This window comes from Mytilus galloprovincialis, chromosome 2 (assembly GCF_965363235.1).
Source record: "Mytilus galloprovincialis chromosome 2, xbMytGall1.hap1.1, whole genome shotgun sequence".
Taxonomy (NCBI): domain Eukaryota; kingdom Metazoa; phylum Mollusca; class Bivalvia; order Mytilida; family Mytilidae; genus Mytilus; species Mytilus galloprovincialis.
Genome location: NC_134839.1, coordinates 102,931,215 through 102,949,368, shown reverse-complemented (window position 1 = coordinate 102,949,368; position 18,154 = coordinate 102,931,215). Strand labels below are relative to the sequence as shown.

The 18,154-nt window shown below is 30.5% G+C and overlaps 1 protein-coding gene across 1 annotated transcript; it reads right to left on the bottom strand.

The window, feature by feature from the left end:
• Positions 1-1,934: 1,934 nt before the first annotated feature.
• On the bottom strand, positions 1,935-16,745 carry LOC143065192 (bcl-2-like protein 1). The gene is made up of 2 exons (XM_076238609.1): positions 16,005-16,745; positions 1,935-6,949 (listed from the first exon to the last, which is right to left on the bottom strand). Exons 1-2 carry the CDS (start codon positions 16,425-16,427, stop codon positions 6,815-6,817), a joined length of 558 nt encoding a protein of 185 aa, XP_076094724.1. The 5' UTR covers positions 16,428-16,745; the 3' UTR covers positions 1,935-6,814.
• Between the last annotated feature and the right edge of the window lie 1,409 nt (positions 16,746-18,154).

Sequence of the window (18,154 nt, the reverse complement as noted above, 5' to 3'; positions counted from 1 at the left end):
TGCCAGGCAGACATATAAAGCTAACAATGCTTCCATACAACAATTATAGTTGACCTATTACTTATAGTTTAAGAAAAATAGACCAAATCACAAAAACTTAACACTGATCAATGAACCGTGAAAATGAGATCAAGGTCAAACAAAACCTGCGCCACTGACATATAGATCATAAAATATTTCTGTACACCAAATATAGTTGACCTATGGCTTATAGTATTAGATAAAGAGACCAAAACTCAAAAACTTAACTTTGACCACTGAACCATGAAAATGAGGTCAAGGTCAGATGATATCTGCCCGCTAGACATTTTCACCTTACAATCATTCCATACAACAAATATAGTAGACCTATTGCATAAAGTTTGAGAAAAACAGACCAAAACGCAAAAAATTATCTATAACCACTGAACCATGAAAATGAGGTCAAGGTCAGATGACACCTGCCAGTTGGACATGTACACCTTACAGTCCTTCCATACACCGAATATACTAGCCCTATTGCTTATAGTATCTGAGATATGGACTTGACCACCAAAACTTAACCTTGTTCACTGATCCATGAAATGAGGTGGAGGTCAAGTGAAAACTGTTGGACGGGCATGAGGACCTTGCAAGGTACGCACATACCAAATATAATTATCCTATTACTTATAATAAGAGAGATTTCAACATTACAAAAAATCTGAACTTTCTTTTCAAGTGGTCACTGAACCATGAAAATGAGGTCAAGGACATTGGACATGTGACTGACGGAAACTTCGTAACATGAGGCATCTATATACAAAGTATGAAGCATCCAGGTCTTTCACCTTCTAAAATATAAAGCTTTTTAGAAGTTAGCTAACGTCGCCGCCGCCGGATCACTATCCCTATGTCGAGCTTTCTGCAACAAAAGTTGCAGGCTCGACAAAAACTACAGATTTCAGTTGATGGCAATTGCTTCAACTTGATCCTAGACTGGATGAGTTGAAGAGTAAATATATAAGTAAGTATAAAGTCCATTTCTTGGGCATAAACAACTTTTTACTTCAACCCGACCTACTACAGCTGCTTCCCCATCAATGATAAGTCATCTAAACTCCAAGATGTTACAACATGGCAGTGACTAAAAGCTTAAGACTCATCCTATTGAACAAGTCTTTTATCTTCATGCTTAAATATTCAGATTAATGACCAGTGAATTCAAAACTTAAAATCAATTTCAAAGTGTAATTAATTTTGTGTTGAAACCTTTGACTAAAATCAATAAACTGTTTAGATTCAACTGTTCTTTGAAGCAATTTACATTTTCCCTCCAATTACAGAGAATTGAAGTACACCCTTTGTAAACACAATACCCTCTCTCTGTTATATTACAGTGTGAAATTTGATATTTGATAAAATGAAGGGCTAACAACAGTTATTATGTTTGGATGATTTACAATTATTTTATATACTCAAATTCTGATGAAATCCTATTCTAACCTAACAAACTTCTATTAAAAGGAATATTGGACATCATTTAGACTCTGTCATCCAATTAAATCTATAATTATTGATGAGCTGGACAATGTCCATGTGTACTAAAGTATCTCATAACCTGAGCTATAGGATAATTAAGAGAAGCCAGGTGTTTCTTGGATATTACTTCAGTAAACTGGCAGCAATTTTTACATGGCACTTTTTTTGCCATTGAAAGAGATTTTTTCTTCCTCAAATCATAAAATGACCATGCATCTGCATCAAACAATAAAAAATCCTATAAAACAACAATGATAAGATATGGGTGTAGATATTTTTAGACATAATGCAATATAACCTTCTACTGTGTACTTAATGTAATTATCCTGAGGAACGGCTGCTGATGGGGTCAAAAGTTCACATGGTAACTGTCCAAAACCAATCACCTCACATGTAAGGTTAAATTATAGATATTAGATATATAGTAACTACAATACTGTTATACATCATTTTAATTAAGCACAAAATAAATGTATGTATTCATTCTTCTTCCTATTTCTCACTTCAGATCATACAATGATCCTTCTTTACAACATTCATACCTTGTATCACAAACAATAGTCATCTGACACTTGTAAACAAATAAATACAATGGTCATAAAAAAACTGAAGGACAGATAAAAATTATCTTTTATGACTCCCTTTCTGACCAATCAAAAATAAGCAAATATGTGATTGAATGAGAAAGTAGATTTATGTATCTTATCAGTTCCAAAGTTACCCTATTTATACACACAAGGTTTTAGTGAACTTAAGTATAAATTATAAATAAAATCCTTACCTAACCAAAACCTTCCCCCTCTTCCAAATTTTTTTTTATCAGATATCAAAAAATAATCCATCATATTTATATATTCTCCAAAATTTTTGTTATCGCATAAATTCTGTCATTAGTAAAAAACATTTATTGTGTGAACTTGACAACTGCTAGCACTATTTCTTGAAGGTTTTAACAATTAACGCAATATTATCATTAGCTTTATGCTTGGTGTGAAAGCATTAAATAAAATAAGGAACAGAATTCAAAACAACAAAATAATTTTCTTATTCAATATCCTTAAAAAAATGTCCAAAAAACAAAATGGTCTATCTCTAATTTGATGTTTTTCCTCTCCTCAACTACACTATCACATCAAGTCAATATTTACATTTTTACAGTTTTTAACATTTCCACCTGACTTGTAAAAGTTGTAATTCTAAAAACAATTTTCTAAATATGTCCTACTTTGCAATTATATATCAAGGGAGATAATTTCATCAAAATGTAACATTGCTTACATGCACATATGATTTTCCCCCAATCTAAACTCTTACAAATGTAACACAAAACTTGGTGGTTAAGCATTTACATCAAGATTTAAGCTTATGACAATATTTGTGTCCATATATGGACTTAAAAAATAATTATTGAATTAAATTGCAGTTAACATAATAGAAATATATTTCATTGTTAATACCATAACTGGATTTCAGAAAGTACTGTGTCATATACTTCACTTTTGTCAAAAGTGAAGTATATGACACAGTACTATCTGAAATCCAGTAAATGTTGCAAAAATTAAAGTGTTTCTACTTATGAATGAATTTAATCTTCATTCTCAATTTTCCACATGACTCATATTCGACCTCAATTTGTTTTCACATTCATGGTAAAGTTTTAGCAAAAAGGTAAAAAAAAAAGTTTTAGCATTATCATGGACATAATAATAATAAATATCGTGGTTCATGAATAACATATGAATGAATATGTCACAGAAGTATTGATATTGAACACTGCATGCATGTTTCATGAGGGATCCAGCTTGAAACTACTTAAATAATAATGAATGCATACCAATATGAAATTCTTAGGGCTACAATTTCATAAATCAATACGTCTTTTACAATTTTACTACAAAATTTCACTTTGAGATTTACATTAGTCATTAGTTATCTTATTAATCCATAGATAATACATCTCAAAGGCAATTATTGGAATATAACGTGCAAGATTTTGTGCATAATTCAAAAACCCATTAAAGCAAATGCATTACACAGTATAGTTTTTCAACCTTGTAAAGTACACAAATGCAAAAGTTCTTAATTTAGATTTAACCACTTCAGTCATACTTGTATAATATATAGGGTTATTGTACAAATATTTGGTAAATATTTATCTTCAGAGGAAAAGATGATTTTGAATGAGTGTATTGGTATTTCATGAGTGATGATATTAACCCATATTTCTGTAATAACCCTATTATCATGATTAGTGATGGCAAAAACTTACAAAATAACACAGACATATGGTTTACCTTATATTGCCTCATGTAAAACTTTAGAAGAAGATTGTGCAATATCGGTGACTTATATTATGTAATATTCAAATGTTCAAAACAGGACTATTCATACGGAATTTTGATCTTTAAATTCTACTAGCCTATAAAAGTGAAAAATATAAATCTATTGAAAACATTTTTACAGTAAATAATGTTCAATGTAATCAGAGACACTAAGATATTTTAGATAAATGAATACAAAGTCTTGCTGCCAAAGATAACAACATATGATTTAAAGGAAAAATATGATGACATGAAAACAAGAGATAAACACAAATACACAATCAACAGTGTAACTTACATACTTTTACTTTAGATCTACTCAAACTGACCACTCTCTGTTAAATCCAGTCAAACTGACCACTCTCTGTTAGATCTACCCAAACTGACTACTCTCTGTTAGATCTACACCAACTGACCACTCTCTGAATAACTTTCTGCTTCACTGCCACAGGCACTTGTCTCAGAAAAAAAATTCCTGTATACCTTTTATATGTTATATAGTGGTATACAGGAAATTTTTTTTCTGAGACGAGTGCCTGTGTTCACTGCCTTCGAAATGCAAGTATAACATTCAAAGTAAAATGGAAAAATAAAACTGACTTCATGGGGAACAATGAGAAGGGTTGATATTTACTGTGACTAGTAGAATTTTACTAAGGTGTATATCTTGGGACACAATCAAGTGTTTAAAGCATATGTTCAGTTTCAATAACCCATCCATATGGTAACTCTCAAACAACAGGCATACATTTACATCTGTCAGAGAAAATCCTTACATAAACTCCTTTAAATGGATTCTTTCAATTTTTCAAATGACTTAAGCTTATTTCTGTTGTTCTAGGAGTTTTTGCCTGAGTATTTGTTTGTGTGTGCCCTATCTGATCTGCCTGATCTTTAACAAACATTTAATGTTTTCTTTAATTAAATCAAGTGACCCCTAAGGTTTAAAAACACGTATTAACCTTGACCTTAGGAGTAACTTCCTGCCCTTGTAAGAAAAGCCTTATTGTAAAAATGTTGACAAGGAAATGTTCTCTGTAAATTTCCTTTATATACAATCTACACAAATGTATGAAAATCCAAAATCTATATTTAGATTTGAAATTTATATATATGGATGCCAAAATTTTACGCCCATATTTTAAAACAATAATGGTTCATTGACAAAATGAAAACAGTAAACTATTTAATAAAACAATGGGCAGCATGAGATCATTGTAGGTTATTTTGTGTAGTAAATAATAGTGCATTGGAAAATCCACTTACAATGCCCATATATAAAAGGTCAAGTATTTATATTAGTGTAAAAAGTTTGATTCTTTCTGTTTCAATTATGGTACTAACAAATATTTAAAATACATAGAAAGAAAACACAGTTTTGAAAACTAAACTGATTAACAGGAGAGTTCTGCAAAATATGAATCTGTATACCCTTACCTAATTATTATATCACAATACACATTCTTAAAAAGTTGTAACTGCTAAACTGTAAATAAAGATCGAATCCAGCAACACTTACTACTATAAATCAATATAGAACTGTTTTTCAGATGTCTTGATTATTGTAAATAGCAGATTTTCGAATTTTAAAGAATCAAATTGGTTTATTTCATTACATGCTATTCTGTTGTTATTTAAATGCTGTTCTTGAACAAAATTGATTTCTTTCAACTTAAGCCTTTAAGCTTTAAATTTATAACAAGAAAAGGAAACTTTGATGAAAGAAACTGGACATGACATTTCGTTCACAATGTTTATCTTTAGGTGGCATTTTTTTTTTTAAAGTAATTAATACCATTTCACCATTTTATATAATAACCTTCTTCACGATTCAAGTCAGTTGGAGTTTGCATGTTTAAGGAATGGCTAATTCTTCTTAATCACTTTTACATTATGATGATCTAAAGTGTTACAAATTATCCAAGTGAATTCTTATTAAAAATATTGAACAGTTTTTGAAAAAATCCATTGTACATTTTAACTCTCTGATTGAAAGCCAATGCCTTGCCCTATTACTCATTCCTGAAGTCCATGTAATATTAAACAACAACATTTATACATCCTTCTAAAAAAAAATGCAAATGATTCATACTTTCTTGTTACAGCATGTATATATATGATTTAAGTTTCAGTTTTATAACATTTTATTTATTGTGTTAGGACAAAAGGCAGAGGAAATAACAGTTGATTTATGTGGGAAAGATATCCATGTCTTCTAAATTTAAGTTTTTGGTACATTATATTTAGAAATTTTGACATTTATGAATTTATTTTCCCACTTATTTCCCAACATACTATAGATTCTTTATCTACGTATTCTTTAAGAACTTAAATAGTTCTCGTTTAACTTTTTTTTTTTTTTTTTTTTATCTCATTGTTTGTATTGTATTATAAAAAAATTATTGATGTTGTAATATTTATGCGCTTTGGGGCCCATAATTGGAAATAAAAATATCTTATCTTATTCTGACGTAAATTTCATCACCAATACTTTAAACTTAGTTTCAGTTGTGACAAAGGCAAATAAAATCTACAGTAGATACTGTGTTGATACATATATTTAAAATCTACCCTTTAAAATAAATAAACAAGAAACTTGTCTATGCATTTAGGACATTTAAAACTTGTACCTTAAAACACAGTCTACAAACATAGTCACAACATCAAAACTTTGGATTTCCATATTTTCAAATAATTCTTAACTCCCAAAAAGTTCAATAAATAGTATTAACAAAAATTTCTTCTTTAAATGTAAAATCAAAATATATTCTTACTCCTTTGTTAAGATTATTTATCATTTGGTACTAAATCCGTATAGTCTTAAGCTTCCATTCTGATATATGCTCTAGTGAGTAGTGTGTCTCATAATAGTCTTTCACCTTAGCTCCTTCTTCATCATCCACTGTAGTTATACATCCAATGAAGTCACCAGTTTCATCCATTTAACCTGATAACAATAACAAAACAACAACAATATGCCAATCAAGGCATTTTCACGTTCTTTGTAGAAAAGCACTTAACGCCATTGCGCCTATTACACCTATTGCTCCGTATTTAACAAGTCCTTTCACATCCCACGGACTGTCATTATGATTCTGTCCTTGGTTATAGAATTCCACAAATCCTTGCTGAAAAATAGTAAATATGTACTTATTATTATGCAGCACACAGTATGTGTTGTTTAACCTTATATGTACAGTATGTATGCATACATTTTAGTTGTCTTATGATTAATATTTGAAATAGTTATACATTGATGGACTGGCAGCATAAATATTTCTCTTACTACACATACACAAAAGGAGATTTAGGATATACATCAGTGAAACAGCCACTCAAATGATAACCAGGTGCTCCGCAGGGCGCAGCTTTATACGACCGCAGAGGTCGAACCCTGAACAGTTGGGGCAAGTATGGACAAAACATTCAAGCGTGATACAGCTCTGAATTTGGATTGTGATCAAATTTTTGACATTACATGTTTTTTTTTACACAAAACAAATGTCAAGATTTTACAAATCAATTAAAGATTTCTTCTTCAAACTTTTTAAATCTAAAATTAAATAGTTGACACAGCATAGGTTTCTGACACAGAATGAATGTGGTCAAATGAACTTAAATTATTTTTTTTGCCTTTGAGCAATTCACTATGCTGTTGAATATTAATCCTCTCAAAAAAATGTTTGAAGAAATTTTCTTTTTATTTATGAAATCTGAAATGAGAAAAATTTAACCCCCCCCCCCTTTTTTTTCACATCCCCGTTTCCCTTTTTCCAAAACTGATATCAATTCAAATTTCTAATGGAGTTTGCAACAATAACTACTCTTTTAAATACATCATAAAATATTAAAATGTAAAATAAAGTGCTTGTTATCACTGAATGGTAAAGATTGGTTGGTAGTAAAAGTGAATATACATTGTTTATTGTATAAAACAATAAAAAAAACTTCATCAGCAACATTTTATATTGGCAAATTTCCAATGAAGTTATTTACATAAAGTTATTGGCAAATAAAAATAGAAAATGACATCATAGTCATGTCTGGCAAATGTCCAACATACATTATCTAAAAACATTTTAGATAAGATAAGGAAAAAAAGCTTCATCAGCAACATTTTATATTGGCAAATTTCCAATGAAGTTATTTACATAAAGTTATTGGCAAATAAAAATAGAAAATGACATCGTAGTCATGTCTGGCAAATTTCCAACATATATTATCAACTTCTATTCTATACAAAGAAAGATAACTCCAATTGAAAATTAATTGCTATTGCACAATATTGTGCAATTAGATATTTCTTGCTATTGTGCAATACTGTGCAATTGAAAATTTCTTGCTATTGCACAATACTTGATATGGAATCCTGATTTGGACCAACTTGAAAACTGGGCCCATAATCAAAAATCAAAGTACATATTTAGATAAAGCATATCAAATAAGCCCAAGAATTTAATTTTTGTTAAAATCAAACTTAGTTTAATTTTGGACCCTTTGGACCTTAATGTAGACCAATTTGAAAACTGGACCAAAAATTAAGAATCTACATTCACAGTTAGATTTGGCATATCAAAGAACCCATTTATTCAATTTTTGATGAACAAAGTTTAATTTTGGACCCCCATTTGGACCAACTTGAAAACTAGGCCAATAATTAAAAATCTAAGTACATTTCTAAATTCAGCATATCAAACAACCCCCAGGATTCAATTTTTGTTAAAATCAAACTAAGTTTAATTTTGGACCCTTTGGACCTTAATGTAGACCAATTTGAAAACGGGACCAAAAATTAAGAATCTGCATACACAGTTAGATTCGGCATACCAAAGAACCCCAATTATTCAATTTTTGATGAAATCAAACAAAGTTTAATTTGGACCCTTTGGGCCCTTTATTCCTAAACTGTTGGGACCAAAACTCCCAAAATCAATACCAACCTTCCTTTTATGGTCATAAACCTTGTGTTTAAATTTCATAGATTTCTATTTACTTAAACTAGAGTTATTGTGCGAAAACCAAGAATAATGCTTATTTGGGCCCTTTTTTGGCCCCTAATTCCTAAACTGTTGGAACCAAAACTCCCAAAATCAATCCCAACCTTTCTTTTGTGTTCATAAACCTTGTGTCAAAATTTCATAGATTTCTATTAACTTAAACTAAAGTTATAGTGCAAAAACCAAGAAAATGCTTATTTGGGCCCTTTTTGGCCCCTTATTCCTAAAATGTTGGGACCAAAACTCCCAAAATCAATCCCAACCTTCCTTTTGTGGTCATAAACTTGTGTTAAAATTTCATAGATTTCCATTCACTTTTACTAAAGTTAGAGTGCGAAAACTAAAAGTATTCGGACGACGGACGACGACGACGACGCAGACGCCAACGTGATAGCAATATACGACGAAAATTTTTTCAAATTTTGCGGTCGTATAAAAAATAAGGAGAAGATGTATAGTTACAATATGACTTTAAGTCAAGCTTTTGTAGATGTACTTTTAGAGAAGCTTTTGCTCCACATATCTTTATTTATATTTTTGTATATACTGATTATAACTTGAAAGTTAATGATCTAAATTTACTGTAGCTGTACATGTGAACAAATCCAATCGATATTACATATACATATATATAGTAAACAGTACTGTCAATAGCAATCAATCAAATTTTTCTGAGACACAGTAGGACTTAGACACAAACTTTTATGCAATATTGTCTTGTTTATTTACATATGTACATGCATCACCTAAATTTTCTGTAAATAAGGTACTATGGGTCAAGGTCTAATATTTTAGTGGTATTACAAGTATTAGTCACATTTCTGAGAAGCTACTTATTTCTGTAGATAACGATGACACAATGTACTATTCTGAATTTCAGAAAACACAACCAATGACAAACTTATATAAAATCAGGTACAGACTAATTAATCCAATAAAACCTTGAGAAATTGTGTTTCATTTGAACCACCTGACAGAACCCACAATACCATCAAGTCAACATCAAAACACATCAATCAATAAAGAAAAAAAAAACTCATTTCCCACCTGGAGATCTTTTCCTGTTTTTTAATCATCAATGATTGATTTCCAAACTTTTGATTGATGTGAAGATTACAATTATGATACTGGAACTAAAGTTGTCAGTATTTTTAGATACCAACAGTATCATGGTGCCAGGATTTTGATTGATTGATTGATTGTTGGTTATTGTCTACACAGTATCATGATGTCAATGTTTATTGGTGGATATGTTGCAGAAGAACAATTAACTTTGGCAGGGAAACTTACAATCCTAGGTAATTAAGAATGGAGTCGAAAATTAAAGCAGCTGTCACTTAAGAGTTCTAACTCACAGCTTCAAATACACTCTTGTTGTTGTCACAATTTTTGCATATTCTATTTACTGTAAACCAACTTATTTTTGCAGATACTATATTTAGCGTTAAGTCCTTTCATGCCAATTTCGCGATTTTTCAAATCTACTTGATGTACTTTAATAAGAAAAGACCAAAGTTTTACAAGTTTGCCACGATTTATGAAAGTCACGAAAATAAATCGCTCCTGAAAATTTGTTGGTTTACAGTATACACAATTTGTATGTTCATAAACCATTAAAAATAAAAAAAAAAATCTATTTCGATTTTTTTCAATTTGATAAACATATTCTGAAAATTACATAAGGCAATTAAAATGGTTTTACCAGATAGAATCATGATAAAATGAGGAAAAAAAATGTTTGTATTTAATATCAATCAGGAGAAAAGAACTACTGTTTGTTTACATATCTTTAATCAGAAAATGAAAACCATGGCATATCTCCAATATAAAAATAGTGTGCACTAGTAAAATCAATTTTTCAGTTAAAGAGTTTTCACAGGAAAGATAATTCTGACGCCCACACTCACCAAATAACACATCAGGAATATTATTGACTCAAAGCTAATACTTGATAATTTTCCCTACAGTCTATTGAACTGTTATTGATTTTAGATTTTAAAAACATTCAATATTATACACAAGTATATTAATCAAAATCTGAATCTCTTTCCATTTGATTTGGTCAACAAGTTTTAATAGCTACCCTTATAAGATTGTAAACATGAAGATGAAATGTACAATCATCAGATTCCTGACCGGCTACACTTGATAATACATGTAGCATGATACATGTATGACTAATTAAAGTATGCTGTAATTTCTGGTGTTTGTCACAATTTTTACAATCCTATATAAAAAAGAAGATGTGGTATGATTGCCAATGAGACAACTCTCCACAAGAGACCAAATGACACAGAAATTAACAACTATAGGTCACCGTATGGCCTTCAACAATGAGCAATGCCCATGCCAAATCCTTAATTGATTTCCATGTGCAACAGTTTATTTATACATGTATATAAAAGATGCATTAACAAAAAAGTGTTGCAGTACTCATTTACTAGTACATGTACATGTAACAAATTGTACTTTGAACTTGTGAAAGTTACAATTCTGCAAATTAAAAAAATAAGTTTGTGACCTTGACCTTCAAACTAAAGTGTACCCTAATGACCTGACATTAAAAGCAACATCAAACTAAATGATGTGACCTTGAACTTTAGGCTATATATTCCATTATCATTGATGATGACAAGCCTAGTGTGGTGAGAAACCAGGGAAAGAATTATTTCAACTAGTCCTCTAGATATGGAGTTGACATGATTTGTAAGGTTTCAGTTTATATAACCTTGACTTCAAGCTAGATTTCATCTTACTCCAGAGGTACTCATGATATACATGTACAGCATGCATGATTCATGAGGGCAAAAGCAGAATTTGGTCACTTTAAAATAACCTTGTAGATAGGTCCTTGTAATATATCCAGTTCATACATTATGCAGTGACAACAATGAAACTTGAGACAAATGTTATATGATATCTACAGGCTGTGTACATTTCTTTATATTACTTTTATCTTTAGAAAAAACTAAGGGTAGTTTGTATTATGCAATGACATGATGACATCCCCAACAGTGGATAAAATTACATCCAGATAATAAATTACATCATACATAATTAATGTGGGATCAGGATTTCCCTTTGTTAAACTATATATATGTAAATAGCTGGGATATTGATTCTTTACTATTTTGCACAGACATGCACAATAGGGATTGTCTTCAAAAATCTATATATACATGTACAAAGTATTCCAAAGATCACAGATGCCCACATCAGTTGAACCATGTAGAATTGGAATAACGCGACTACTGGTACATGTATGCATTATAACATGTATATGTAGATGGTCAAATTTAAACAAGAGACCAATTAGCTTACATATATATGTACTCCAATCTATATTCATTATTCCACAACCATAAAATCGCTGAAACAGTAGCAGCCATGTACAATGTATCATTGCCTATTGGGTCATCAATGCAAACATTAGCATGATAAGGAAAAGGGAATGGTAAATTTCTCATGTACAGTAATAAATTTTAAATTGCTGGTCATTAATTGAGAAATTTAACCTGAAAAGTTTATATTGAGGTCAACTTGACTTGTGTCAGCTGACCAGGAAATTAACACATTCAAATTAAACCAAAGTACAATACTGAGAAACTTAGAAAATGTGTGAAAGATGTTGATTACTCAACTGAGAAATAAAGTCAAGGTCAGGTGTCTTCTGCTATAAATATATTTATGAACGCAAGAACACCTTTAACCATCATTCTGTAAACCAAATATAGTATACATGTATTTTTTTTTGTCGGATTGTAAATGAAAATTTCGTTTGAAATTCAACTTGTAAATGTATGTCTGACATTGTGTGACTTATAATGGAGGTTAAATAATACAAAGGGCAGATTTTTCAATTTAATCTTGCTGGTGCATAAACAGGCCAGTTCAATTACATGGTACCTGGTAGTTTACCCTTCTACGTACGCTACCAATATGTAATACATGTACCTGTATTTGAAAATGTTTACATAATAAAATACTGATGGAATATTAAGATAATTAGAGTGAATTGTTCCTAAATTATGATCAATTTTTGTCATAAAATTTTATATAAGTGGAAAAAGACCAGAACATTTCTCGTTCTAGTCCTAATTACATGTACATTGTATTTTCCTTTTTTTCTGACCAGAATCAAACTTTTAGGAGCTTGACTTAACTTTAAATTCCATCAAGTTTATTTTAAGCATAAACATGATAAATGTAAGCATATAGTTATTTCAACACTATAGCTAGATACATGCATGTAATAGTCACATTGCACACATGATATGACATCCATTGCTTAATGTTGGTAATGAATGGTTAGATTAATATGCCTGGAATATAATACTTCAAATGAAATGACTTTTAACCGACTTTATTTTCCAAGTTCCACCCTCTATATACATAATCTGGAAAAACCTTGTACATAGATATTTTATTTGATCTTTAATCAGGAATATATTTAGAAGTTCAGAAAGTGTACTAAACATACATCAAACTTAGGTAGGTAAGACTACATAATTATGTGAATGCCAATGTCATCAATTTAAATCAAATAAAATGAATGGAATTTAAACCACAAGTCAGACTTAGGCCTGCCTTTAATTTTGGGGCTTTTGCCAAAAAAATAAACCGTTTCATATTTGAAATATATATATACAAATTATACATTACATATACCAGTATATAATATATTGTGACTCATTGAAGCATAAAATAAAAGAAGTGAAATTGTACATGTTGTAAGATTAAATATCTTCACCACCCACTCAGTACCGAATTATACCAATACACTTACATGTGTAGTTAATAGTGATGTGTATCAGTTTCTATCAATGAACTTTCAACAATGTTCAAGTAATATTTTTGGGGGGTCAATATGGACAAAGTTTTGTGTATATAGAATAACCTAATAATGGACCAACCTTTTTGAATGGAATTTGCATATAGGTGCTTAATTTTTTCAAATTATTTTACATACATGTTAAACTTTGTACATTGAAACTACTTGTTGACCCATGTTATGTTTTAAATATTTAAACTGGATCAAGTTTCATATGTTTTATATTTTAAGCATATTAAATTCCCATTCAATATAATATAGGTAATGAATGGAACATATACTTATAAAGATAAGAATGCTAGCTAGCTGACCACAGGTATTCTGAAAGCCCTACCTTAAATACTATATATACAGCTACATACCATAATACAAAGGACAAATTTATAAAGAGAGAAAAAATTGAGGGTTACATGTAGTATACATGTACATGTAAACTTGTAAATTCACCATGAAATAAATTAGAATTATATATATGTACAAATGTATAATGCAAAGGATCAAAAGAAAGGCTGCTTATGGTATACATGTACATTTGTACATGTTGATAATAATAAGAATTGAAATATAAATTAACAGGTTATATAATATATCTAATTTTCCATTTAAACTCTGAATGTAAACAGAAAGTAACCTATTTCTGCTTGTGAAGCCAGTCCTTATTTTTGGCCTTGCCATATCCACTGATGTCTTTAAAAAAAACAGCTGATGTCGCAACCCTCTTCATTAAGTGTTTTGTGTGACCAGAAAAAAGATTATATGATGAAATTCTAAATTTAGTGGAAATGTCATATGAATGTTCCATGCATGTACATGTATAAACTGAAATTACCCAAGGCAATTAAACAAATTCTTTTTTGATGATTAATTTATATATGTTGATAAATTAACATGTTTGTTACACTGTCATAAATCACATGTTATTAAATATGTTTGTACCTTTGATCCATGATTATTAGTTACCCAGTTTCAAATTTACAGAAAGTCCATATGGACATATCACTGTATTTTGTATGCATATACATATACCTGTATCAAGAGTGAAACCCTTCTGTTTTTTTAAAACTATGTGAATTGATTTTAGAAAATGAATTATTTATCTAAATAAAAGAATGTCTTTAGGAAACAGATCCCCCTTGTAAATAGGCAGGTCACATATAAACTATGTGAATTGATTTTAGAAAATGAATTATTTGTCTAAATAAAAGAAGGTCTTTGGGAAACAGATCCCCCTTGTAAATAGGCAGGTCACATATGCATAGTGTCTTGTCTTGTCTTGTTAATGACAGTTCTAATTCAAACCTAAATGTATAGACGTTTTGTTTTCTTTGAAAAATTAATGACATTTGTTTATTAATTGCTCAGAGGTCTGTGGTGTGGTGGGGGATGTTTGAGAGCTCTCATTGTTCAATAACAAACAGTTATGGAATTACTTGAGAAAGGTGAAAGTGAAAAATATGCCTACTAATAATACACCTTTAGCTAGCTGCTTATAAATTTGATACATGATTTAGAATGATACAAGTCAGTTTCAAACTTACTAAAAACTAGATGTATTAAGCCATTAATTTAATTTCAGTGTTTTAATATGATGTTTGACAAAAGAGATAGTAGATATGAATAGTACATGAATGTAGAAGTTAAAATTAATCTGCAATAAATATTGATGACCATGGCCAGCTATATTGGAGAACTGCCAGGTACAATGTAGCAATTGATGCTGATTAGGCAAGTTGCCAAATATTGATTTTAATTTACTAAATTATAGTTTCTGATTAAGTTTAGGCATGCAATGATCAGAAAAAAATATAAAAGTATGTTAATATTATATCAATATTCGTGATTATATCGCCATTTGTTGAAGGATGTATACTTACATGTAGAGTAACCTACACATTTTACTAATATTTTTAGACTTTTCTGTCATTTTGTCTCTGGTGTCATCTCAATGGCAATCATACCATATCTTCTTATTTATATATATAGCTGGACACCTGTGATCTTTTTCCATGATGATAATAAATTCTTTAAAGCATTTCTTTTAGTCTGTTCTTATAATTCTTACACACTATTACATGACCAGGGAATGTGAAATATAATTACTCTGGTCATCTATACCCCTAAGCAGTAAGTTATAAAATAAAACCTACTGTTATATGACATGTTCCATATATACATATTAATGTCAATAAATCTAAATCATTAATTTCAGATGTAAGAGTTTTAAAAGATGTTCAATTTATTGTTTACAAGGAAGCATGTTATTGAATGGTCGATCAACCGTGATGACAAAGGTGACAAAGGAAATAAGTGGGGTCTTTGTTGTAATGTAGGTTAATCGAAGGTGCTAATACCTACCCAACCACCGTTATCTGTAATCCATTGCTCTAAACTATTACACAAATAGGTAGATACCCAGTCAACAATTGAATCCACAAGTTGCGGCATTCCTCTTTGTACACATTTCACTGACAAAGACCCACCAAAACCGAAAAGAGCCACAATCCTTCCCCAGTTAATATTTCCATCAATAAATAATTCCTGAACAACTCTTTGAAACGTTGGATATGCAGTAGCCTCAGTTATGTGTAACTGATTGACCATATCGTCAAACTGAGTCTGAAATCTTTCTTGGAATTCATCTCCAAGTGAACGTAATTTAAGCTGAATTTGTGATGGTGGCAAGTCTAACGTAGGACAGTTGTCCCATCGCATTCCATGTTTTCGAAGTCGGTCATTAATAAAGTCTGCCACTAAATATCGTGAACTAAACTGGTTCATTTCAATGTTATAGTTTAAACTCGTCGTTTACATCCTTCATCTTGATTTAATCCATCCTTCTGTAGATAAAACTCGATATAACAACACTACGTCTGCCGACACGTTCGGATTCTCTCGTTCTTATCAATGAAAACTGTTACCGGCAGTAACAATTGATGTACGTCACAATCAACTAATTATCTCTCTTATATCTGTCGATAATGTTGCAGTTCTCATTGCACGTTTGAATCCTTTCTACATAAAATCAAACATTCGCCCTCACAATAGTCAGTGTATTAAATTGTTTGATGACATTCCAGACATTCTCACTCAGGCTTAATCTATGTTAAAGTTCAAAGTTCATTTTTCATTCATTGATTTCTACGTAAATAATCAGCTGATTATCTGCATTTTCGCGGTTTTAATACGAATTAAAAATTTGAAGAGAAATAAAACTGCAAATCACGGGGGGGTCTCTTCCTATATAAAGGTATATACATATGTGCCGCTGGAATGGGTCCCTTTTTTGATCCGTCAAATATATCAATGGGGTGCAATTTTACCGAGGAAATATATCAATAGGTAGTAATTGACCGATTGTGATATATCAATAGGTCAAAAATATATGAATGGGTTATGATTTCGCTGTGAAATATATGTATAGGTAGGGATTTCACAATTATTCAATATATGAATGAGGGGTGTTTTTAAAATCCCAGCTGCACACCTGTACCCAAAATCCCATGTTGAGACCCCCCCGTGCTGCAAATGCACTATCAATCTTTGACATTGATGGTTATAATAAGAAATGGCATTTTTGACAGAAACATATACTACATATTTCCAAGGAATTGTATATTTAATTTACTATTCCTTGATATTTCCAAGGATTTGTATACAATAAATTAGTTACACATTATATTTTAATGGTAAGTCACAGTCTCTGGTAATGGCTGAGGGTAATGGTATTATAGAGAATGTTTGCTTTCTGATGGACCAGTTAATATAGAAGTAAAAACTGTTTATTTTTATTTTAAAACGCAATTACAACTGAGATTGTCTCGCCATCTTTTTTTTATTATTATTTTTTTTATTCTGAATGAATGATATCATAGGCGTATTTGTTAGTGCAAAACCAGTTTTAGTTTGTTAAACTTTCCATTTGTTAATGAGAACCAGTTTGAAACTAGTTTCGAACCTAAACTGGTTTGCCGTTTGTTATACAATACAATACAATACAATACAATATTTTTTTTATTTTCCAAATTAAAGGGCCCATTAAGAGCATAACATTAATTACAACATGACATAAACATTACAGAGTGATTAAAGAAACATAAAATAATAATTGAAATTCAAATGCATGAAGAAAGGATCAGTGGTCAAGGGGAGATATTTGTTATTCTCAAACCCAAACTGGTTCCAGAAACTATTCAAACCATGTCCAATGGTGGTTTGTGGTTTCGGTTTAGGTTTACAATGGCGGCAATGTTGATGCAGTGTACTGTGGTTGCGAAAATTTTTATGCAGATTCTATGGTCAAATTGATCTTTTTAGTGGATTTTCAATACTAATGTATTAGTATCACCTTTTTGTGTTTGATGTTTTTTAACTTCACATAGTTTTATATAGATAATTAATGTTAATTAAGAACACTACATGCATTTGTTTGGTCATTTATTTGTTGCTGTTATTGCTATTTTTCTCAGTCTTGCAGTTACCTTCTTGTATAAATTGGCAATTAAAAA

Coding starts and splice junctions, on each gene's coding strand:
- LOC143065192 (XM_076238609.1), bottom strand. CDS start 16,427: ATGAACCAGTTTAGTTCACGATATTTAGTGGCAGACTTTATTAATGAC. Junction 6,950..16,004: donor TTACAGATAACGGTGGTTGG/GTAGGTATTAGC, acceptor ACTATTTTTCAG/CAAGGATTTGTGGAATTCTA.